Raw genomic sequence first — 17,848 nt, forward strand, 5'->3', positions numbered from 1 at the left:
AATGTTATAGGTTACACAAATACGAATACTTCCCCAACTCACATGACCATAGTCCTTCATCAATGCACCACTCACCCTGCACAGAGAGCATTCCTACCGTTCTCCCTGCACACATACACTGCTCCCGCACCTCTTAACTCAATAATTGCAAAGGTGAAACCTAATGCATTTAACAATGCTTGTTAATTTTAAGCCTAAATCTTTACCTAAACATACAGCTACATACCTAAATTTCCAATTACGATCTACTTGTGGTGATGGAGCGAGGGTGAAAATAAAGATTTTTGTATACCACTTGTAAAACTTGCCTTCCCATAACTGTAATATGTATTAATCGTGTGGTTTTAAAATTAACCAACGTAAAATAGAAAGCACACACACAAATACATGTGGGATACTAATATGCTTGTGTTGCAAACTTAATACATTAATTATGTGAAGCTGTCTTACTAATATAGTGCTTACATGCTATAATCTAATGAAAGGCTCTGCATGCACGCTTCCTAAAAGTGTTATTGTGGCAGAAATGATGGAGAATGGTAAGAAAACTATGCATAATTGTGGCTTTACAGCTAGGTAACCAGTAACGGGGTGAACATAGAATGGGGGGAGGTAAACAGAAGGGTTTTACTTCAGAATCGAACGTTTAATTGTGTTTGTTTTTATAATAGTTCCCGTTATGGCCCATGCAGCCTGGTAAAACATGGAGGGTTTACGAGACTCCAATTGAGTGCCCTTCCACGCATGCGCGACTGTGCTCGAGAGATGTGCAAGCAGCCTGTGCCTGTGCGGCTGATGTCAAGGTCAGCGTGGCCTGAAAAGCAGAACGGTGCCAAGCTGAAGATGTCCGTGTCATGAGCCTGGGAAATTTTACGAAAGTGACAAGTTAAAAGGACAAGGGTGAAGGAGTGCAATAATAAACAATCAGAACCTTATTATGTATGAAGCAATCACTAGGCGGAAATATGGACAATGAGGAGATGAGGTTATCCTCATCCCCCCCCTTGAACGGACCAATGAGAATTGAATGTGGACCCTAAAAGCTCCAAATTTTAGATAGATAGTTGGGAAAAAAGGTTATAAAAGAGGTCGCTTGGAGGAAAGAAAGGCGCGTGCTTTTGAATTATTTTTCGTACCGTGATATGCGGTCGGACTGATTGATTTTTCCCTGGTGCAAAGACTAACATTTTCCTGACTTTAACTTTTGATGGGGACGGAGTCCAGATGGGAGGTGAACATCGAGAAAGAATAGAGAGGCTGCTTTTGGGAACTCTTCTACTTTAACTCTGATTCTCTCCAGGTATGATTTCAATCATACCTGGAGAGCCTCCGGATCAAGCATAGAAAAATCACCCCGCTGTGGCCCCAGGCAAACGGGGAAGTCGAAAGACTGATGCGAACACTGAGGATTGCGGTGGACAATGGGGAGGATCCGGAAATAGCCCTCGACCAATTTCTAGGAGTCTACCGACAAACGCCTCACAGCACGACAAAATGTGCTCCGGCCCATGTGTTGTTTAAACGAGCACCCTGGGACAGCATCCCGACCGATAGCACCTGGGTACCGGAAGAGAGGGATGCAGCAACCATTCAAGCCCGGAGGCAAAACACCAACATGAAAGCGAGCGAGCATCGTCATGCAAAGGAGCCCACTTTGAAAGAAGGAGACATGGTTGTAGTGCGAGACCGCCACCCAGGAAGGAAGTTCCGCACACCGTACGAGTCGGAAGTGTGGAGAGTGGACAAGATACAAGGGACAATGGTAACTGCAAGGCGAAATGGACAAGTAGTGACGCGGAACGTGTCCTGTTTTAAGAAAATAGTTGAGACAACTGGAGGACACCGAACCGAAGAAGAGACAGAGGCTGGGGATGATGGAGATCTAGACCTAGGCGGGAGCGTGCCAAGATCACCGGTGACCCGGCAACGCGGTGAGAGTCCACCCAGAATGATACCGCAGAATCTCATCGCGGAACGCATTCGGCCCAGGGTGACCATCGCGGGCGAAGGTGCAGAGGCAACCCCGGCCGGGGTTGTAGAGCCACCATGTACCCGGAACCAACGATACAGTCTAAGGCCCAACCCGAGACCCAACCTGCATCTGAGAGACTTTGCCTGGGCATCCCCGTGAATCGAGACCTGGTGGTTGCAGCAAGAACAGAACTAAATTGAAGGAGGGATGTAGAGAGCCACTCGGGCTCTCTCCTACAATGTATCCAATGCCTCCACGCAAACCCCGGGGCCGGCTCGCGCCGGGGTATAAATAAACATGCGGAAGACCGCTCGTGGTCTTTTCCGGCTATCTATATTACTGTGTCTGTGTCCCTTCTTGCATGCCCCTCACCCACGTGTTGGGCCTAATCACTAACGCCACAGTCGCTTTGTCCAAATAAACCCACTTTGATTTGACTGAAGAACTTTCTCAAGTTATTTATGGTGGTTTGCCTAAAAGACAAACCGAGGGAACCATATTGTATTTACGTGAATGGACACGTTTTGCTGCCTCTTATCCTTGTGCGCACTGGAAAACGGGAGAAAAGAAAGTATTTTATGCTTTTGCTGACATCTCCTGGCTAATATTAATACCCTTATGTGCACATTTTAACTTTGAACTGCATCAGGTCCCAGTGGCTTCTTTTACTCCCACCTCCTATCATTTCTGACGCAGGGTACAGAATAAGGGTGGGAATACTATTTACATCTGCAAGTTCACTGAAAACCTCTCAGTTTACCTCTTTGTTCCATTTGAAAGACTCCACCCCTGGAATCTCTCTTTCCGTTTTTTCATTTATCTATGTTGAAAGGGGCTCTGTGCCTTTGGGTTTTCAGTACCTGTCTGGGCAACTGGATATTCGGTCCCTCCAGAGATGCCTACTCATACATTCCAGCCTCTACCCTCATTTTTTTACTTTGTCTCCTTCTGCATATGACCATAATGTGACTGTGTGTACTTGTTAGGACACAGAATGGGACCACAGCGCCGCCGTCCAGTCAACGGAACTACAACCCCCAGACCAACTATCTCATGAATTACAGTACCCAGATTGCCAAGCCGGTAGCAGGCGCATTGCAAACCGGCATAAAATCATCAACGGAAACAGAGGACTGCGTCGGATATTGAAGTTCGTACCGAGAGCCTGCACTTCAGCAAGGTGATACCTTGATTCTTGAAACCTGCCTTTGTTTGCTTCGCGAGGAGCGTTCCGACGTACTTCATTGAGAACTGTAGTTCTCAAGCTCCGTCCCCGCTCGAGGGTATTCGAGCGCAGAGACTCGCGCTACAACGCGCTATTTGCAGCAGTCCCCGCTCGAGGGTATTCGAGCGCAGAGACTCGCGCTACAACGTGCTATTTGCCACAGTCCCCGCTCGAGGGTATTGGAGCGCAGAGACTCGCGCTACAACGCGCTATTTGCCACAGTCCCCGCTCGAGGGTATTCGACCGCAGAGACTCGCGCTACAACGCACTATTTGCCACAGTCCCCGCTCGAGGGTATTCGAGCGCAGAGACTCGCGCTACAAAGCACTATTTGCCACAGTCCCCGCTCGAGGGTATTCGAGCGCAGAGACTCGCGCTACAACGCGCTATTTGCCACAGTCCCCGCTCGAGGGTATTCGAGCGCAGAGACTCGCGCTACAACGCACTATTTGCCACAGTCCCCGCTCGAGGGTATTCGAGCGCAGAGACTCGCGCTACAAAACACTATTTGCCACAGTCCCCGCTCGAGGGTATTCGAGCGCAGAGACTCGCGCTACAACGCGCTATTTGCCACAGTCCCCGTTCGAGGGTATTCGAGCGCAGAGACTCGCGCTACAAAGCGCTATTTGCCACAGTCCCCGCTCGAGGGTATTCGAGCGCAGAGACTCGCGCTACAACGCGCTATTTGCCACAGTCCCCGCTGGAGAGTATTCGAGCGCAGAGACTCGCGCTACAACGCACTACTTGCCACAGTCCCCGCTCGAGGGTATTCGAGCGCATAGACTCGCGCTACAAAGCACTATTTGCCAAAGTCTCCGCTCGAGGGTATTCGAGCGCAGAGACTCGCGCTACAACGCACTATTTGCCACAGTCCCCGCTCGAGGGTATTCGAGCGCAGAGACTCGCGCTACAAAGCACTATTTGCCACAGTCCCCGCTTGAGGGTATTCGAGCGCAGAGACTCGCGCTACAACGCGCTATTTGCCACAGTCCCCGCTCGAGGGTATTTGAGCGCAGAGACTCGCGCTACAAAGCGCTATTTGCCACAGTCCCCGCTCGAGGGTATTCGAGCGCAGAGACTCGCGCTTCAATACGCTATTTGCAGCAGTCCCCGCTCGAGGGTATTCGAGCGCAGAGACTCGTGCTACAAGCGTTATCTTTTACATCAGTCCCCGCTCGCGGGTATGCGAGTGGTTTTTGCAATAACTTATTCTTTCTAAAGAACAAGTGTAGAACTCGGGTTTGATTCAAGCTCGTGTTTCTTGCCCTCCGTTGGATGGTGTCGGGACCGACACTAATGCGGAGGACGAGCCAGGACGCTACACAGTTCTTCATCAAATCATTCGAGTGGCATTGTCGGCCACTAATTAGCACGGTGCCCTCTGTTGGTGAATGCCAGGACCGGCATTCGTGCAGAGGACGGTTGGAAGGAAAGAGCGAAAGCCACCGCACTGACCCAGCGCTGTATTAACAATCTTGATTAAACCTTAGTTGAACCACATCACCGGATCTTTGTTTCATTGCAAGTAATAAAGGCGGGGTAGTGTCCCTCTCTACTCAATCCCGAGGTACAGGGGATTACATAATATCCGACCTTACAACTTCAATCCACCTCCCGGTTGAGTATAGAAACATAGCCGCTATGGAGGACGTGTTGGCCGCTTTGCTTGATGTACAGACCAAACTAGCAACGTCCAGACAGGAAACAGCGGATCTGAGGGCTCGGGAGGACCACCTGCAGAGGAACCCATTTAGCACAGGGGCGCCCAGCATCGGTCAACAAACCGCGGTAACGGTGGAGATGCCTGTTGCCACACCGCTGGCCACACCAGAAAGGTACAGCGGGGAAACCTCCACGGTTAAGGTTTTAATAACGCAGGTGGCCCTTCACTTCTTGTGCAAACCGAAATCCTTTCCCATGAACCAGGCACGAGTGGCGTTCATGATATCGTATTTGGCTGGGAACGCAGCTCAGTGGGCTGTGCCCTTGGTGAGCAGGGATGACCCGCTCCTGTACGACTGGGAAGCGTTTCAGGAGGAATTCGTCAAGGTGTTTGACCGAAGAGCAGACTCGTACACTGCAGACCGTGAACTCCTAGAGTTGAAACAGGGGAACACTGGACTTGTCAAATATTTAAATGCATTCAGGCGTCTTGTCGCAGAGACCAAGTGGCCGCCAGCAAAACAAACGGCGATATTTCATCAGGGATTGAGCGAAGTGCTGAAAGATGTGATCGCGCAGATCGACCCCCAACCAGCGCAATGTGAAGAACTGATCAGCCTCGCCCTTCGCCTAGAACATAGTTTAAGCGAACGCAGGGGTGGTGGAACCAAGAAGGAGAAATCGATGTCCGCTCCAGGACATCTAGGGTCCGCTGACCCACCTCCGACGTCGCGGAACGAGCCTATGGATATTGGGGCTGTTAGAGCCAGCCTAACAGCAACTGAGAAAGAATCCCACAGGAAACAGGGCCTTTGTTTGTACTGCGGAAAAAAGGGGCATTACGTCCGCGAGTGCCCAGCGAAACCCAAGACAGGCCGTTCTAGACCCAGCCGACTGGCAACAGCATCGGTGAAAAAAGAGGCGGAAAACTAATAGACTCCCGGAACACCGGAGGGAATTCCTGGAGTCACGGATACATCCCTTCCATACAGCAACATGCTTTGAATGGTTCCAAGCACATGTTTATACCGCTACGGTTATGGGTGCAGAAACAATGGGTCTCTGCATCAGCTATGATAGACTCAGGGGCCACTGAGTTGTTTATGGACGACAAGGAGGCATCCCGTATAGGGATCAAGCTTCTGCCGTGTTCGAAACCGGAGGATGTTTATGCGGTGGACGGGCGCAGGCTGGTTTCGGGGACCATTAGTCACCACACTGGGGATATCGAGGTGGTGTATGGAACCCAGCACAAGTAAGTAATGGACTTCAACGTCATCTGTGCACTACAATACGGTATCATACTGGGGTTGCCGTGGCTGAAAAAACACAACCCTTTCATAGATTGGGAATCACAGACAATAAGAATGACCTCCCCCTACTGTTCTCGGTTCTGCGGGTGTTCCTCGGAGCATCCGATATCGGAAGTGATGATGGGGTATGCTGTGGCCACGGCAGCAGAGAAGGAGGTGATCCTTCCCCATGTATATAGAGACTTCAGCGACGTATTTGATGACAAAGAAGCGGAGACCCTTCCGCCTCATCGGGTTTATGACTGTCAGATCGATCTGGTTCCAGGGGCTAACATACCAAGCAGGAGGCTGTATGCTTTGTCCGAACCCGAGAAAATCCACCTACGTTCATATTTGGATACAATGCTGCGGCTGGGGTTCATCAGGCCATCTAGATCACCGGCGGCCTCCCCTCTTTTCTTTATCCCTAAAGCTAACGGGGAACTTCGCGCTTGCATGGACTTGAGGGCGCTTAACGCCATCACGGTAAAGAACAGATACCCATTGCCGCTCATAAATGTACTATTGGAACAAGTCAAGAGCGCGAAGGTGTATACTAAGCTGGATCTGAAGGGAGCTTACCACCTTGTCCGCATGAGGTGTGGGGACGAATGGAAGACGGCCTTTAAGACGAGGTTTGGCTTATTCGAATATAGAGTGATGCCCTTCGGGCTTTGTAACGCCCCTGCAGCGTTTCAGTTCTTTCTGAACAATGTGCTAAGAGACATCCTGGATGTGTACGTCGTCGTCTACATTGACGACATACTGGTGTATTCGGATAGCGTGGAGGACCATGTGAGGCACGTGTCTTCTGTCCACGGATACTGAGGGATAACTCTTTATACTGTAAGCTCAGTAAATGCGACTTCCACGTAACCACTGTGGAATTCCTGGGGGTCATGCTAAGCCCAGATGGACAAACAATGGCCGAAAGAAAAGTGAAAGCGGCTGTAGCCTGGCCGGCCCCTACCAGCGTTAAGGAGTTGCAGAGCTTTCTTGGCTTTGCCAACTTTTACCAGAGGTTCATTGAGGGGTTCTCGGGAATGGTGGCTCCCATCACCCAGCTGCTACGAAAATCGTCTTCCTTCTTGTGGTCACCAGAAGCCCAACAGGCCTTCGAGGCCTTGAAGAGGTCCTTCACGGAGGCGCCGGTGCTGGCTCATCCTGACCCCGATCTCCAGTACGTCGTGGAAGCAGACGCCTCGGATCTGGCGGTGGTGGCCATCCTGTCACAAAGGAACCCGGTATCGAGAGTGCTACATCCTGTAGCCTTCATGTCCAGGAAGCTAAATGAGGCGGGGAGGAATTACCACGTTGCCGAAAAGGAGATGTTGGCCATCAAGGATGCCTTCGGTGAATGGAGGCACTTGCTAATGGGGGCCAGGCACGTGGTGGCGGTGTTCACAGACCACCGAAACCTTCAATTCATGACGGCGGCCAGGCAGCTGTCTCCTCGTCAGATGAGATGGATGCTGTTCTTCTCTGGATTTCATTTCACCATCACTTATAGGCCGGGCACCGAAAACAAGAAGGCTGACACACTGTCGAGACAGTCCAGCGACTCGGGGAGTCCTTCACCTACCATCAGGTCCATCGTTTCTCCAGGTGCGGTGGTAGGAGCGATCCAACCGGGGGCCTTCCTCCGTGGAATACAAAAAGGCATCTGTTCCTTCGAGTGGAGGACATGGCTTCGCAGACATGACGAATGGGAGGTAAAGGATGGGATACCGGTACATCGTGGTTGCATCCTGGTCCCCACGGTGCGGCTAAGGAAACAGGCGTTCAGGTGGTGTCATGAATCGCCCAGCGCTGGGCATGTGGGTCTGGAGAAAACAGTGGACTACGTGTTGCGTCAGTTCTGGTGGCCTTCGGTGAGGGCCGATGTGCGTGGATGGATCGCCGCTTGCTCGATATGTGCAGCCATGAAATCAGATCACAGCCGTCCTCAGGGACTCCTACGTCCTCTGCCCACCCCGGCAAAACCATGGGAACGCATCTCATTGGATTTCATCGTGGGCATGCCCAAGGACCAGGGGTGTACAGTCATTCTCGTAGTGGTCGATTATCTGACCAAGATGGGTCACTTCATCGCCTGCAAAGGAGTACCAACAGCAGGCCAATTGGCAGTCATGCTCCTAAAGGAGGTGGTGCGTATCCAGGGCCTGCCCAGCGTGATCGTGTCGGACCGTGTGTCACAGTTCACGGCTCGGTTCTGGAAAGCCTGGTGTTCTGCTCTCCACGTTACCACGGCCTTGTCCACCAGCTACCACCCGCAGACAGATGGCCAGACAGAACGCTTCAACCAAATATTGAAGCAGTATCTCCGCTGTTTCGTAGAGCAAGGCAAGGAGGAATGGGTTGACAAATTGTGGCTAGCAGAAATTGCGTACAACAACGCCACGCACAGCTCCACCAAGGTGTCACCGTTTTACAGCAACTACGGACAACATCCCCGATTCCTCCCTCTGGTAAGTCCTGGGGCCCAGACGGGCATGCCTTCAACCAATGCTAGAGTAGCCCATATCAAGAACACGGTGGTGCATACCAAGAAGTGTTTGGAGGAGGCCAAGGTGGTAAACAAGGCATACGCAGACCGGCGACGAAGGCAGGGTCCGTTGTACAAAACGGGGGATTCCGTGTGGGTTTCCTCAAAGAACCTAAGGTTTCGCAAGCACAGCGTGTTCCACCCTCGTTTCATCGGACCGTACCGTATCAAGGAGTGCGTAAGCCCTGTGAACATGAGGTTGGTGTTGCCGGACAGCTTGAGAATACATTCGGTGTTTCACGTATCTCTGCTCAAACCGGCGTGTTTGGCCGGGCGTTCTGCCCCTTCTAGGGTGTTGGTGGATGCGGAACAGGACTATGAGGTCGAGGGCATCAGAGATTCCAAATGGAGCAGGGGCAAGCTCTGGTACCCGATTGCGTGGAAGGGATATGGACCGGAGGAGGAGTCGTGGTAGCCGGTGTCCGGGATTTGCGCTCCTCGGTTGGTGTCCACCTTTCACAGGAAGTATCCGGACAAACTGGGCCCGGGGTTGAGTCCCGTGGGTGAAGGGGGATGTACTGTTAGGACACAGAACGGGACCACAGCGCCCCGGCCAGTCAACGGAACTACAACCCCCAGACCAACTAGCTCATGAACTACAGTACCCAGAATGCCAAGCCGGTAGCAGGCGCATTGCAAACCGGCATAAAATCATCAACGGAAGCAGAGGACGGCGTCGGATATTGAAGTTCGTACAGAGAGCCTGCACTTCAGCAAGGTGAGACCTTGATTCTAGAAACCTGCCTTTGTTTGCTCCGCGAGGAGCGTTCCGACGTACTTCATTGAGAACTGTAGTTCTCAAGCTCCGTCCCCGCTCGAGGGTATTCGAGCGCAGAGACTCGCGCTACAACGCGCTATTTGCAGCAGTCCCCGCTCGAGGGTATTCGAGCGCAGAGACTCGAGCTACAACGCGCTATTTGCCACAGTCCCCGCTCGAGGGTATTCGAGCGCAGAGACTCGCGCTACAACGCGCTATTTGCCACAGTCCCCGCTCGAGGGTATTCGAGCGCAGAGACTCGTGCTACAAAGCGCTATTTGCCACAGTCCCCGCTCGAGGGTATTCGAGCGCAGAGACTCGCGCTACAACGCGCTATTTGCAGCAGTCCCCGCTCGAGGGTATTCGAGCGCAGAGACTCGTGCTACAAGCGTTATCTTTTACATCAGTGCCCTCTCGCAGGTATGGGAGTGCGAGAGGTTTTTGCAATAACTTATGCTTTCTAAAGAACAAGTATAGAACTCGGGTTGGATTCAAGCTCGTGTTTCTTGCCCTCCGTTGGATGGTGTCGGGACCGACACTAATGCGGAGGACGAGCCAGGAAGCTACACAGTTCTTCAAATCATTCGAGTGGCATTGTCGGCCACTAGTTAGCACGGTGCCCTCTGTTGGTGAATGCCAGGACCGGCATTCGTGCAGAGGACGGTTGGAAGGAAAGAGCGAAAGCCACAGCACTGACCCAGCGCTGTATTAACAATCTTGATTAAACCTTAGTTGAATCACATCACCGGATCTTTGTTTCATTGCAAGTAATAAAGGCGAGGTAGTGTCCCTCTCTACTCAATCCCGAGGTACAGGGGATTACAGTACTGTAGTTTGATCAAAACCATTTTAACGTTTGAAGCGGTCCTATGTTTGTGTGCACGGGCAAAATTGCTGGGGTGTTGGGTGGCCCTATGACTATCATATGCTCCTCGGCCATATGCGCTGTGTGAGATAATCCTCAGAATTAAACTAGGGACATTGTATTGGTACCAAGAAAAGCACAAATCATACCCTTGAAATCAATGTATTATAGATGCAGGAATCAAATTTATTTATTGCTAGTGTGCGGACTTTTATACCTGTTAACATCCACCAAGAGGTTTGATTTCTATCAAACATTCATTTTTGTCTGTATAGTGTTGAGTGGGTTTCATGGGGGCAATTTAGGATCTCAGTCGAATTCAACGTGCATTGGTATTCTACAACGTTCAGGTATAACCTGGTACCCTTCGTGTCTAGGTTTTAATAATAATCTCGGTTTGAAAGGGCTTGTTAGAAATAAAACCCAACACGTTGGGAAGCCTACAGTGCCACCAGCGTTTAATGCGAAATAGCAGACAGCCAAGCAAAATCAAATAGAGATAGCTGTTGTTTCAACTGATCATGGATCTTCCTAGAAAATGTCAATTGGACCTACAAGCTAAAATCCAGGTAAAAACAACCTAGTATAGGGGGGCGCTAGAGGGCGCACTGCGGGATGGCTGGCTGAGAAAGGCAGCTCCGCCGGACAGAAGCTACTTAGCGGCCTTTCACCCCGTTAAAACACCCCAAAAGCGGCGAAAACAACAAATGTGGCAATCGGAACCCTCAGCGATGAAGTGACTGCAGCTGCGAGGCCGAAACGGCACCGTATGTGGAGGTTGTCGGTGAAAAGTGGACGGGGACCCGAGAGCCGTGACAAAATGGCCGCGTTCGCCACTCGGGACTGCCACTGCCCCTAAAACCTTAACGACTGGCGCACTGGTGACCGGACCCGCTGTGGAACCAGAAGCGGAGCGCCGACATCAACGCGCCGGTATAGCCTGGAGGTGAGTCATAGCAAACAAGAAAACCGCTAGGATACACTGTGCGTTCCAGCGACCGCAAGATGGCGGAGGTGCTGGAACGCAAACCCGAGGTCCCGAGAGGAGAGGCGGCGGAGACCTGGGCGGCACGAGCGAGTGAGGCGAAGTAATCAAAGCGGGGGCAGAATCGGGAGGCGTACGGCAAGAGGCGGATGGCAGGGTAAGACATGGACAACAAACGAGTGTGCGCCAGCTAAGGACGTCTGTGTGGAGGCATTGGCGGTGAGGGCGAGAAAGGCGCGAAAACAGTGTGGCTGAGCGGACGGTCTGGGCAAGAAGATGGTGCACGTCCCGCCCCTGCTGAAGCCTTCACAATAAAGCAGATTAGCGAGAAGCTCCAACAGCGGCCCCGGGCTGGAGCGCGACCATCACCCCATGGCACTGAGGGAGGAACTTTCCAGCACCACAGGAGAACAGGTGCAGCGACAGAACTAGGAGCCTCCATATACCGATAGGTTAACACAAGGGCGCAATGGTGCTTGGACCCTGGGAAGACTGCCTAAGCCAGTACTCACAGTATGACCTAGAACAGAAATATACACAGACGGGAGACACCAAACTATTAGGAGATATCCAAACGCTACTAACCGAGCATCGTCAATTTGCGGAGGACGAGCTTAAATATGTATCCAAACGTACTACGGCCAGAAGATACGGGGAGGGTGGCAGGCCGGGTAAGGCACTAGCAGACAAGATTTGCTCTGGACGCACACCTTACAATATCACAGCTATTAAAACCCAGGGAGGACAGGTCGTTAAAGACATTGGGGGAATAACTAAAGAATTCATGGACACTTATGGCGAACTGTATGAAGCCCGACCTGGGCCACCCCAAGAAGAACTATTGACCTATATGGCAGACGTGGAAATAGCTTGGCTGTCAGACGGACACCGGGAATATCTGGCTCGACCAATCACGGTAGAAGAGGTCACAGATACGATTAGGAGACTCCCGAATGGCAAGGCGCCAGGCCCGGATGGGTATGTGACGGAATTTTATAAAACATTCGCAGACTTGCTGGCACCATATCTAGTGAGACTGTATGGGGCAGCACACGAGGCACAGTCGCTGCCGCCATCTATGAGGGAAGCCCTGTTGATTGCACTATTGAAACCTGGGAAGGAAGAGGACAGATGCGAATCGTACCGCCCCCTCTCCCTCATTAATGTCGACACGAAAATAATAGCTAGCCTGCTGGCGGATAGACTTAAGCCACTGATGCCCATGTTAATTAGGCCGGACCAATCTGGCTTCATACCTGATAGGTCCACCGTACATAACACACGCACGCTCTTCGCTTTGGCTCACTACTTGGCGCCAGACATCAAAGCAGTGGCAGTGCTACTAGACGCGGCCAAGGCGTTTGATACCACTGACTGGTCATTCCTGCAGGCTGTGCTGCTTCGCATGGGATTTCCGCCTATCTTTCTGGGATGGATTAAAATGTTGTATACAGACTTAACGGCTAGGATACGTATAAATAAATATGTCTCGAAGCCGATACAGATATGTAGGGGCACCAGACAAGGATGCCCGCTTTCACCAATGCTATTTGCGCTAGTTCTGGAACCACTGGCATGCAAAATTCGGCAGCATCACCACTACTCAGCGATACAACTACCGTCGAGGCCCATACACATCTCGCTTTATGCAGATGACATGGTGTTGTATGTCAAAAATCCTGAGCAACACCTCAACCCCCTGATAAGAGAGTATATAAAGTTCGGTCAGCACTCGGGGCTACAGATAAACTGGTCCAAATCTCTAGTACTAGCTCTAACAGATAGCACGCATCCATCGGTTCTAGACTACCCGCTTGAGTGGGCGGACGAACTGACCAAGTACTTGGGAATATGGTTCCATAGGGACCCGGAGCTGGTTATCCGCACAAATTATGGTAGGACTATATCATCGTTGGAAGACAAGGTTGCTAGGTGGAATAGACTGCCGCTTTCCCTGGCGGACAGAGCGGCGATAATTAAGATGGTGTTACTGCCAAAATTCCTCTATCTCTTTAATAATATCCCAATCAAACCACCTGCGGAGGTCTTCCGTAATATAAAGAGACTGGTGCTTGCATTACTGTGGGCGGGGAAACAGGCCAGATTGGATTTGCACACAATGACACTTCCATTCGCGCAGGGGGGTTTCAGGGTTCCGGATTTTTATCTCTACTACTTGTGCGCTCAGGCGCAATTCGCGCATCACTGGTACCATGAAATACCCTTCCTGACGCATGTGGCGGTGGAGGCGGGAGACGCGGACCCGATTCCGCTGAAGAGCATAATAACACACAAGAGGCCTAGTATACACGCACATGCAATTAACCCAGTGAACACAACCACGGAAGCGTGGAGATTGATGGGAAAGGCGGCGAACTGCTTACCACTATATGCACCTGCCCTTCCACTGGAGCAACACTCAGCTTTCTCTGTCACACAGGAAAGGGTTGGCATGGATTTGCTAAAAAGTGCTGGCATAGATAAGTTGGGAGACTTATTCCACGAGGGAGTTTTCAAAACACTAGATAGTCTGACATACATTACTAACCCGACATTGCTCTTTAGTTTTACATACTACAGGCTGCAAAGGGCAGTCAAGGAACACCTCCCAGATTACCCGAATGAGCCTACAACACTGGCACCCTTGCAGCTAGTACTAACCACGCCCACAGCCTCCCACTTAGTATCGAAATTGTATGTCAGCATTCAGCGAGAAATAGGGCTGCACACGGAACGAGCAAGAGATAAATGGAGCACTGCACTAGGCGCACAGCTCACTGACGACGAGTGGTTGACAGCCTGCCTGATTACAGGGATGCTAACGCCAAGTGGGAACCTGCGAATTATACACTACAAGTACCTGCACCAAATGTACTATACCCCAGTGAGATTGCATAACTATGGGTTGAGAGATGACTCTAAATGTGTGAGATGTCGCCAGGACAACGCAGACTTTATTCATTTGGCATGGAATTGTGACAGGGTAGCTAGGTTCTGGGAAGAGGTCATGAGGGCCCTAAATGAAATGCTCGGGGTGTCGATGCAATGTGAGGCAAAGATATGTCTGTTGGGAGTTATACCACAACTGAGGGCGCAAAGGCGCAGATTCTGTGGGGTAGCATTGCTGATGGCCAAGAGACGGGTGGCGATGCACTGGAACAGTAAATTAGGGCCGAAATTTAAACGCTGGTTAGAAGATTTAACGTACTGCCGAGATATGTTGGTTGTCTATGAGGAAGAACTGCCAGTGGGATCGAGGCCAAAGGATTACTGGATGTACTTACGCAATTATTTGTTGGAACATGAATCGGTGGAGAATGGGGATACCTCATAGAGTCGGATGGGTCAATCGAGATAAGATGTGGTGTAGAGTTATCAGCGGGTGACGGGGGGAAGGATGCTGTGACACAGTGATGGTAGCTACTCAGGTTAAAGGGGTTGTTTGTTATTTCTAGAGTTCGAGGTTTTACCTCCAGGAAAAAAAACCCAAAAAAGTAAGACGACTGACATGTTTTGGATATGCATATGCACTGCACTACAATGTCACATGGACTTCGACACAACGCCGCCGGTCCATTGGATGTCGGCTGATGGGCTGTGTAACTTGCACACTTTCTTCATGAGATATGTTTGAAAAGCCGGCCTGATGAGGTTGTAGGCGACTCCATGTAAGATTTCATTCTGATAAAGTGCAATAAACTTCTTACACCAAAAAAAAAACAAAAAAAAAAAAAAAAAAACAACCTAGTATACAATTTCTCTCAAGTCAATGTACTGGATCATAAGAAAGAAATGTGTTATTCTCCGGAAAAGCTTATCTAATGTACAAGTATCGTCCTCTCAAAGAAGCAGAGGATGGCCTTGAAGGAGAGATATAATTAATTTGCACAACAGTAGCTTCGTTATTCTCATAAAATCCCGCTTCCTTGCAGGTTTGAAAACAAGTATGTGCTACTGGAAAATGTGCAATGTACAATATGGAGTGCTATGGTTTACAAGGCTGCTGAGGCCATGAAAGGTTTGTGATGCATACAATGCCAAGGGAAGCTTCAAACAAATAGACAACAATCATATCTAGGTTTATAATGGATACATCCATAAAAAAAATATTTCTTCTTGTAAGCAGCTACAGGACGGAAAGCACAGACAAATTAACCACATATTTTGTCAAAGGCGACCCAAGATTAAAACATAATTCTTCAGTTTCCAGTCAACAACCATTAGTAGACATTATCATAAAATTCACTCGGAGAAGAAACCACAGACATCTAAGAATACACAAAATAGCTATTCTGGGAAAGACCAACATTCTTTAAACTTTATGAATAAAAACATTTCACCTAGGATAAATCAACGGAGAGCAATATTATTAGGTATTTTAACAGTTTTTTGGGATTTCCATCAATTAAAATTATTCAATATCAACCAAATCAATTGCTAGATAGTAGGTCACTCACCACTAAAACTAGTAATTGCAATTGAATGACAAGTCTCAAAGACCTACACATTTTGAATCTTTCTATTTCTTACATGTCTAATATGCACAGAGCGGTGTAAGGAGACTCATATGTTGGGCTCCTGGTTTTATGGTATTTATTTTTGTAACTTTTCAGTCAGTATTTATCTATATTTATTTTTTGCTAATATACTTACCTCTAATTATTTGGGGTTTGTTGAAAAAATGTAGTTGTAACTAGTATATTTCTACATTTAAGTAACCAATTAATATGCTCTCATGCTAGAACACCCGATAGGTTTCAATGATATTAACACCCATAGTTGATAAATCAATGCACGTACACGAAAACATGAACATTTTAGTATCAATGTTTTTCATAACTACTGTTGTTCAAGCCTCTTTACTAAAATTCCTTTCTTCTTTTAACCCCTTATCTGTCAATCCGCACAGCTTTTGGCCAAGCAGGCATGATATTAGAATCAGACAAAACAGAATCCAATTTACGTTTTTATCTACATTTAAAAATAAACAGAGACAGGAAAATAAATGGTTTTCTGACTGTATTTATCTGTAAAAATCAGTAGACATGGTAAACTGGGGGCCTTGCTCATGAGATTGTAGTTGGTCAAACAGTGGCACAGTGGAGAAAGCCACAAGTATTTGTGGCAGCTACTTATGTTCATGTTTCTCTTCATGGACTTACCCCAATGCCAATTAAACAATCCTTGGTACTGTGATGTGTGCTGAACGCAACTAAACCACTTGAACCATAAGTATAGAATTAAAGAGGTTTGTAAAAAAGAAAGTTCTGGATTGAGTCCAGGATTGGGACCAAGTTGTGTCTAAAAGCATCAGAGAGGATGCTCACCCACAACCACTAGAATTAGGGTCTGGGACTGGAGGATTTCCCATTCTCTAAAACATCTTTGTACCTTGTTAGAAGGACCAGCTTGGAAAAGAGAAGGCCAATGGATGTTAGCTCTCCCTGCATCAGAAAGCTAGTCTGTCCTATGCAGAACTCTACAAATCAAAGGCCTTCTTAATGTGTGTTGTCAAGGATGCCAGGCATTTGAACAAGTGGTGTGCACATATATATTTTTTTAACTAAATGCATAACAAAGAGAGAGTGTGTTGTGCAAGTCTCTAATCTTTTGTGCCTTTCTGCAATGCTTCAATGAGCTCAAGTGAGGTTTGGGACTCCATCAGCATTGCCAGACTCCACTGGCCATGCTGCACTGACTTGGTCGATTCCTTCTTTATAAACAACAGCTCTTTACTTAAAGAGGAGGAGTCTGGCCTTCATTGCTTCAGCCATTTGGGGGCTCAGGGGTTCCTTCTTCAGAGTCCTAAAGCTGAGCATTTTCTTGTGCGCCTCCTGGAAGAGGTCTGTGCCCAGGGTTGTTTCCACCCGCTCACGCCATGCATCCAGTTTCGGGCGGTCTTTAAAGATGTCCTCACCAGCACCAATAACCTGCATTAAAAACAAGTGGACATGAATTCTGGTTAATAAAGATGTTCTTTTTATATTTCAGCTTCTGTGTCATTTTCTTCTTTGTTGGTTTAAAGGGACCAAGTATCAGTGAGACCCCTGAGAAGGTTTCTATTTTCTACAAATGGCGCCCCACGTGGGGCCTTATCAGAGAAGTGGCTATCTAAGGAGTGATCTTGTCAGGAGACCGAAATCTACTCTGGAGGACAGGACAGGACTCTACTAAGTGTGGAAAATAGAAAATTGATGTACATAAGCAGCGTTCATTTGCCCTCTCCCGTCCCCCTCCCTGTAGGCACCACGTATACCCTGAAATATTGACTGTATCACTCCGCCAGTAAAAGCTCGTGCCCATATGTACATGACAGCCATTTTAGGCACCTTGGCCTCTTGCCCACTCATTAGAATCACTGGCTTCCCTCCTGCGCGCATTTGAGCACCCCCCTCCCACTCTCACATGCATAGACCATGAAACCCAGTACTCTGCGCGACCCTGCTATGAAAGGCAACCCTCCTGCTTGACCCAGGCGCCCCGCCCCCCCCCCCATCTCCCTCTTGAAGAAGCATCCTTCGCCTCAGCTGACATAGCCCCCAGCT

At 49.2% G+C, this 17,848-nt stretch overlaps 1 protein-coding gene across 1 annotated transcript in view; it reads right to left on the reverse strand.

Annotated features, from left to right (window-relative positions):
* Positions 1-15,596: 15,596 nt before the first annotated feature.
* Positions 15,597-17,848, reverse strand: part of LOC147679032 (glutathione S-transferase theta-1-like) — a 108,688-nt gene continuing 106,436 nt past the window's right edge. Inside the window, exon 5 of the mRNA XM_086942765.1 lies at positions 15,597-17,233. Coding sequence (XP_086798891.1) covers positions 17,036-17,233 — 198 coding nt within the window. The 3' untranslated portion in view covers positions 15,597-17,035. The remainder of the gene's footprint in view (positions 17,234-17,848) is intronic.

This window comes from Lissotriton vulgaris, chromosome 11 (assembly GCF_964263255.1).
Source record: "Lissotriton vulgaris chromosome 11, aLisVul1.2, whole genome shotgun sequence".
In the NCBI taxonomy this organism is placed as follows: Eukaryota; Metazoa; Chordata; class Amphibia; order Caudata; family Salamandridae; genus Lissotriton; species Lissotriton vulgaris.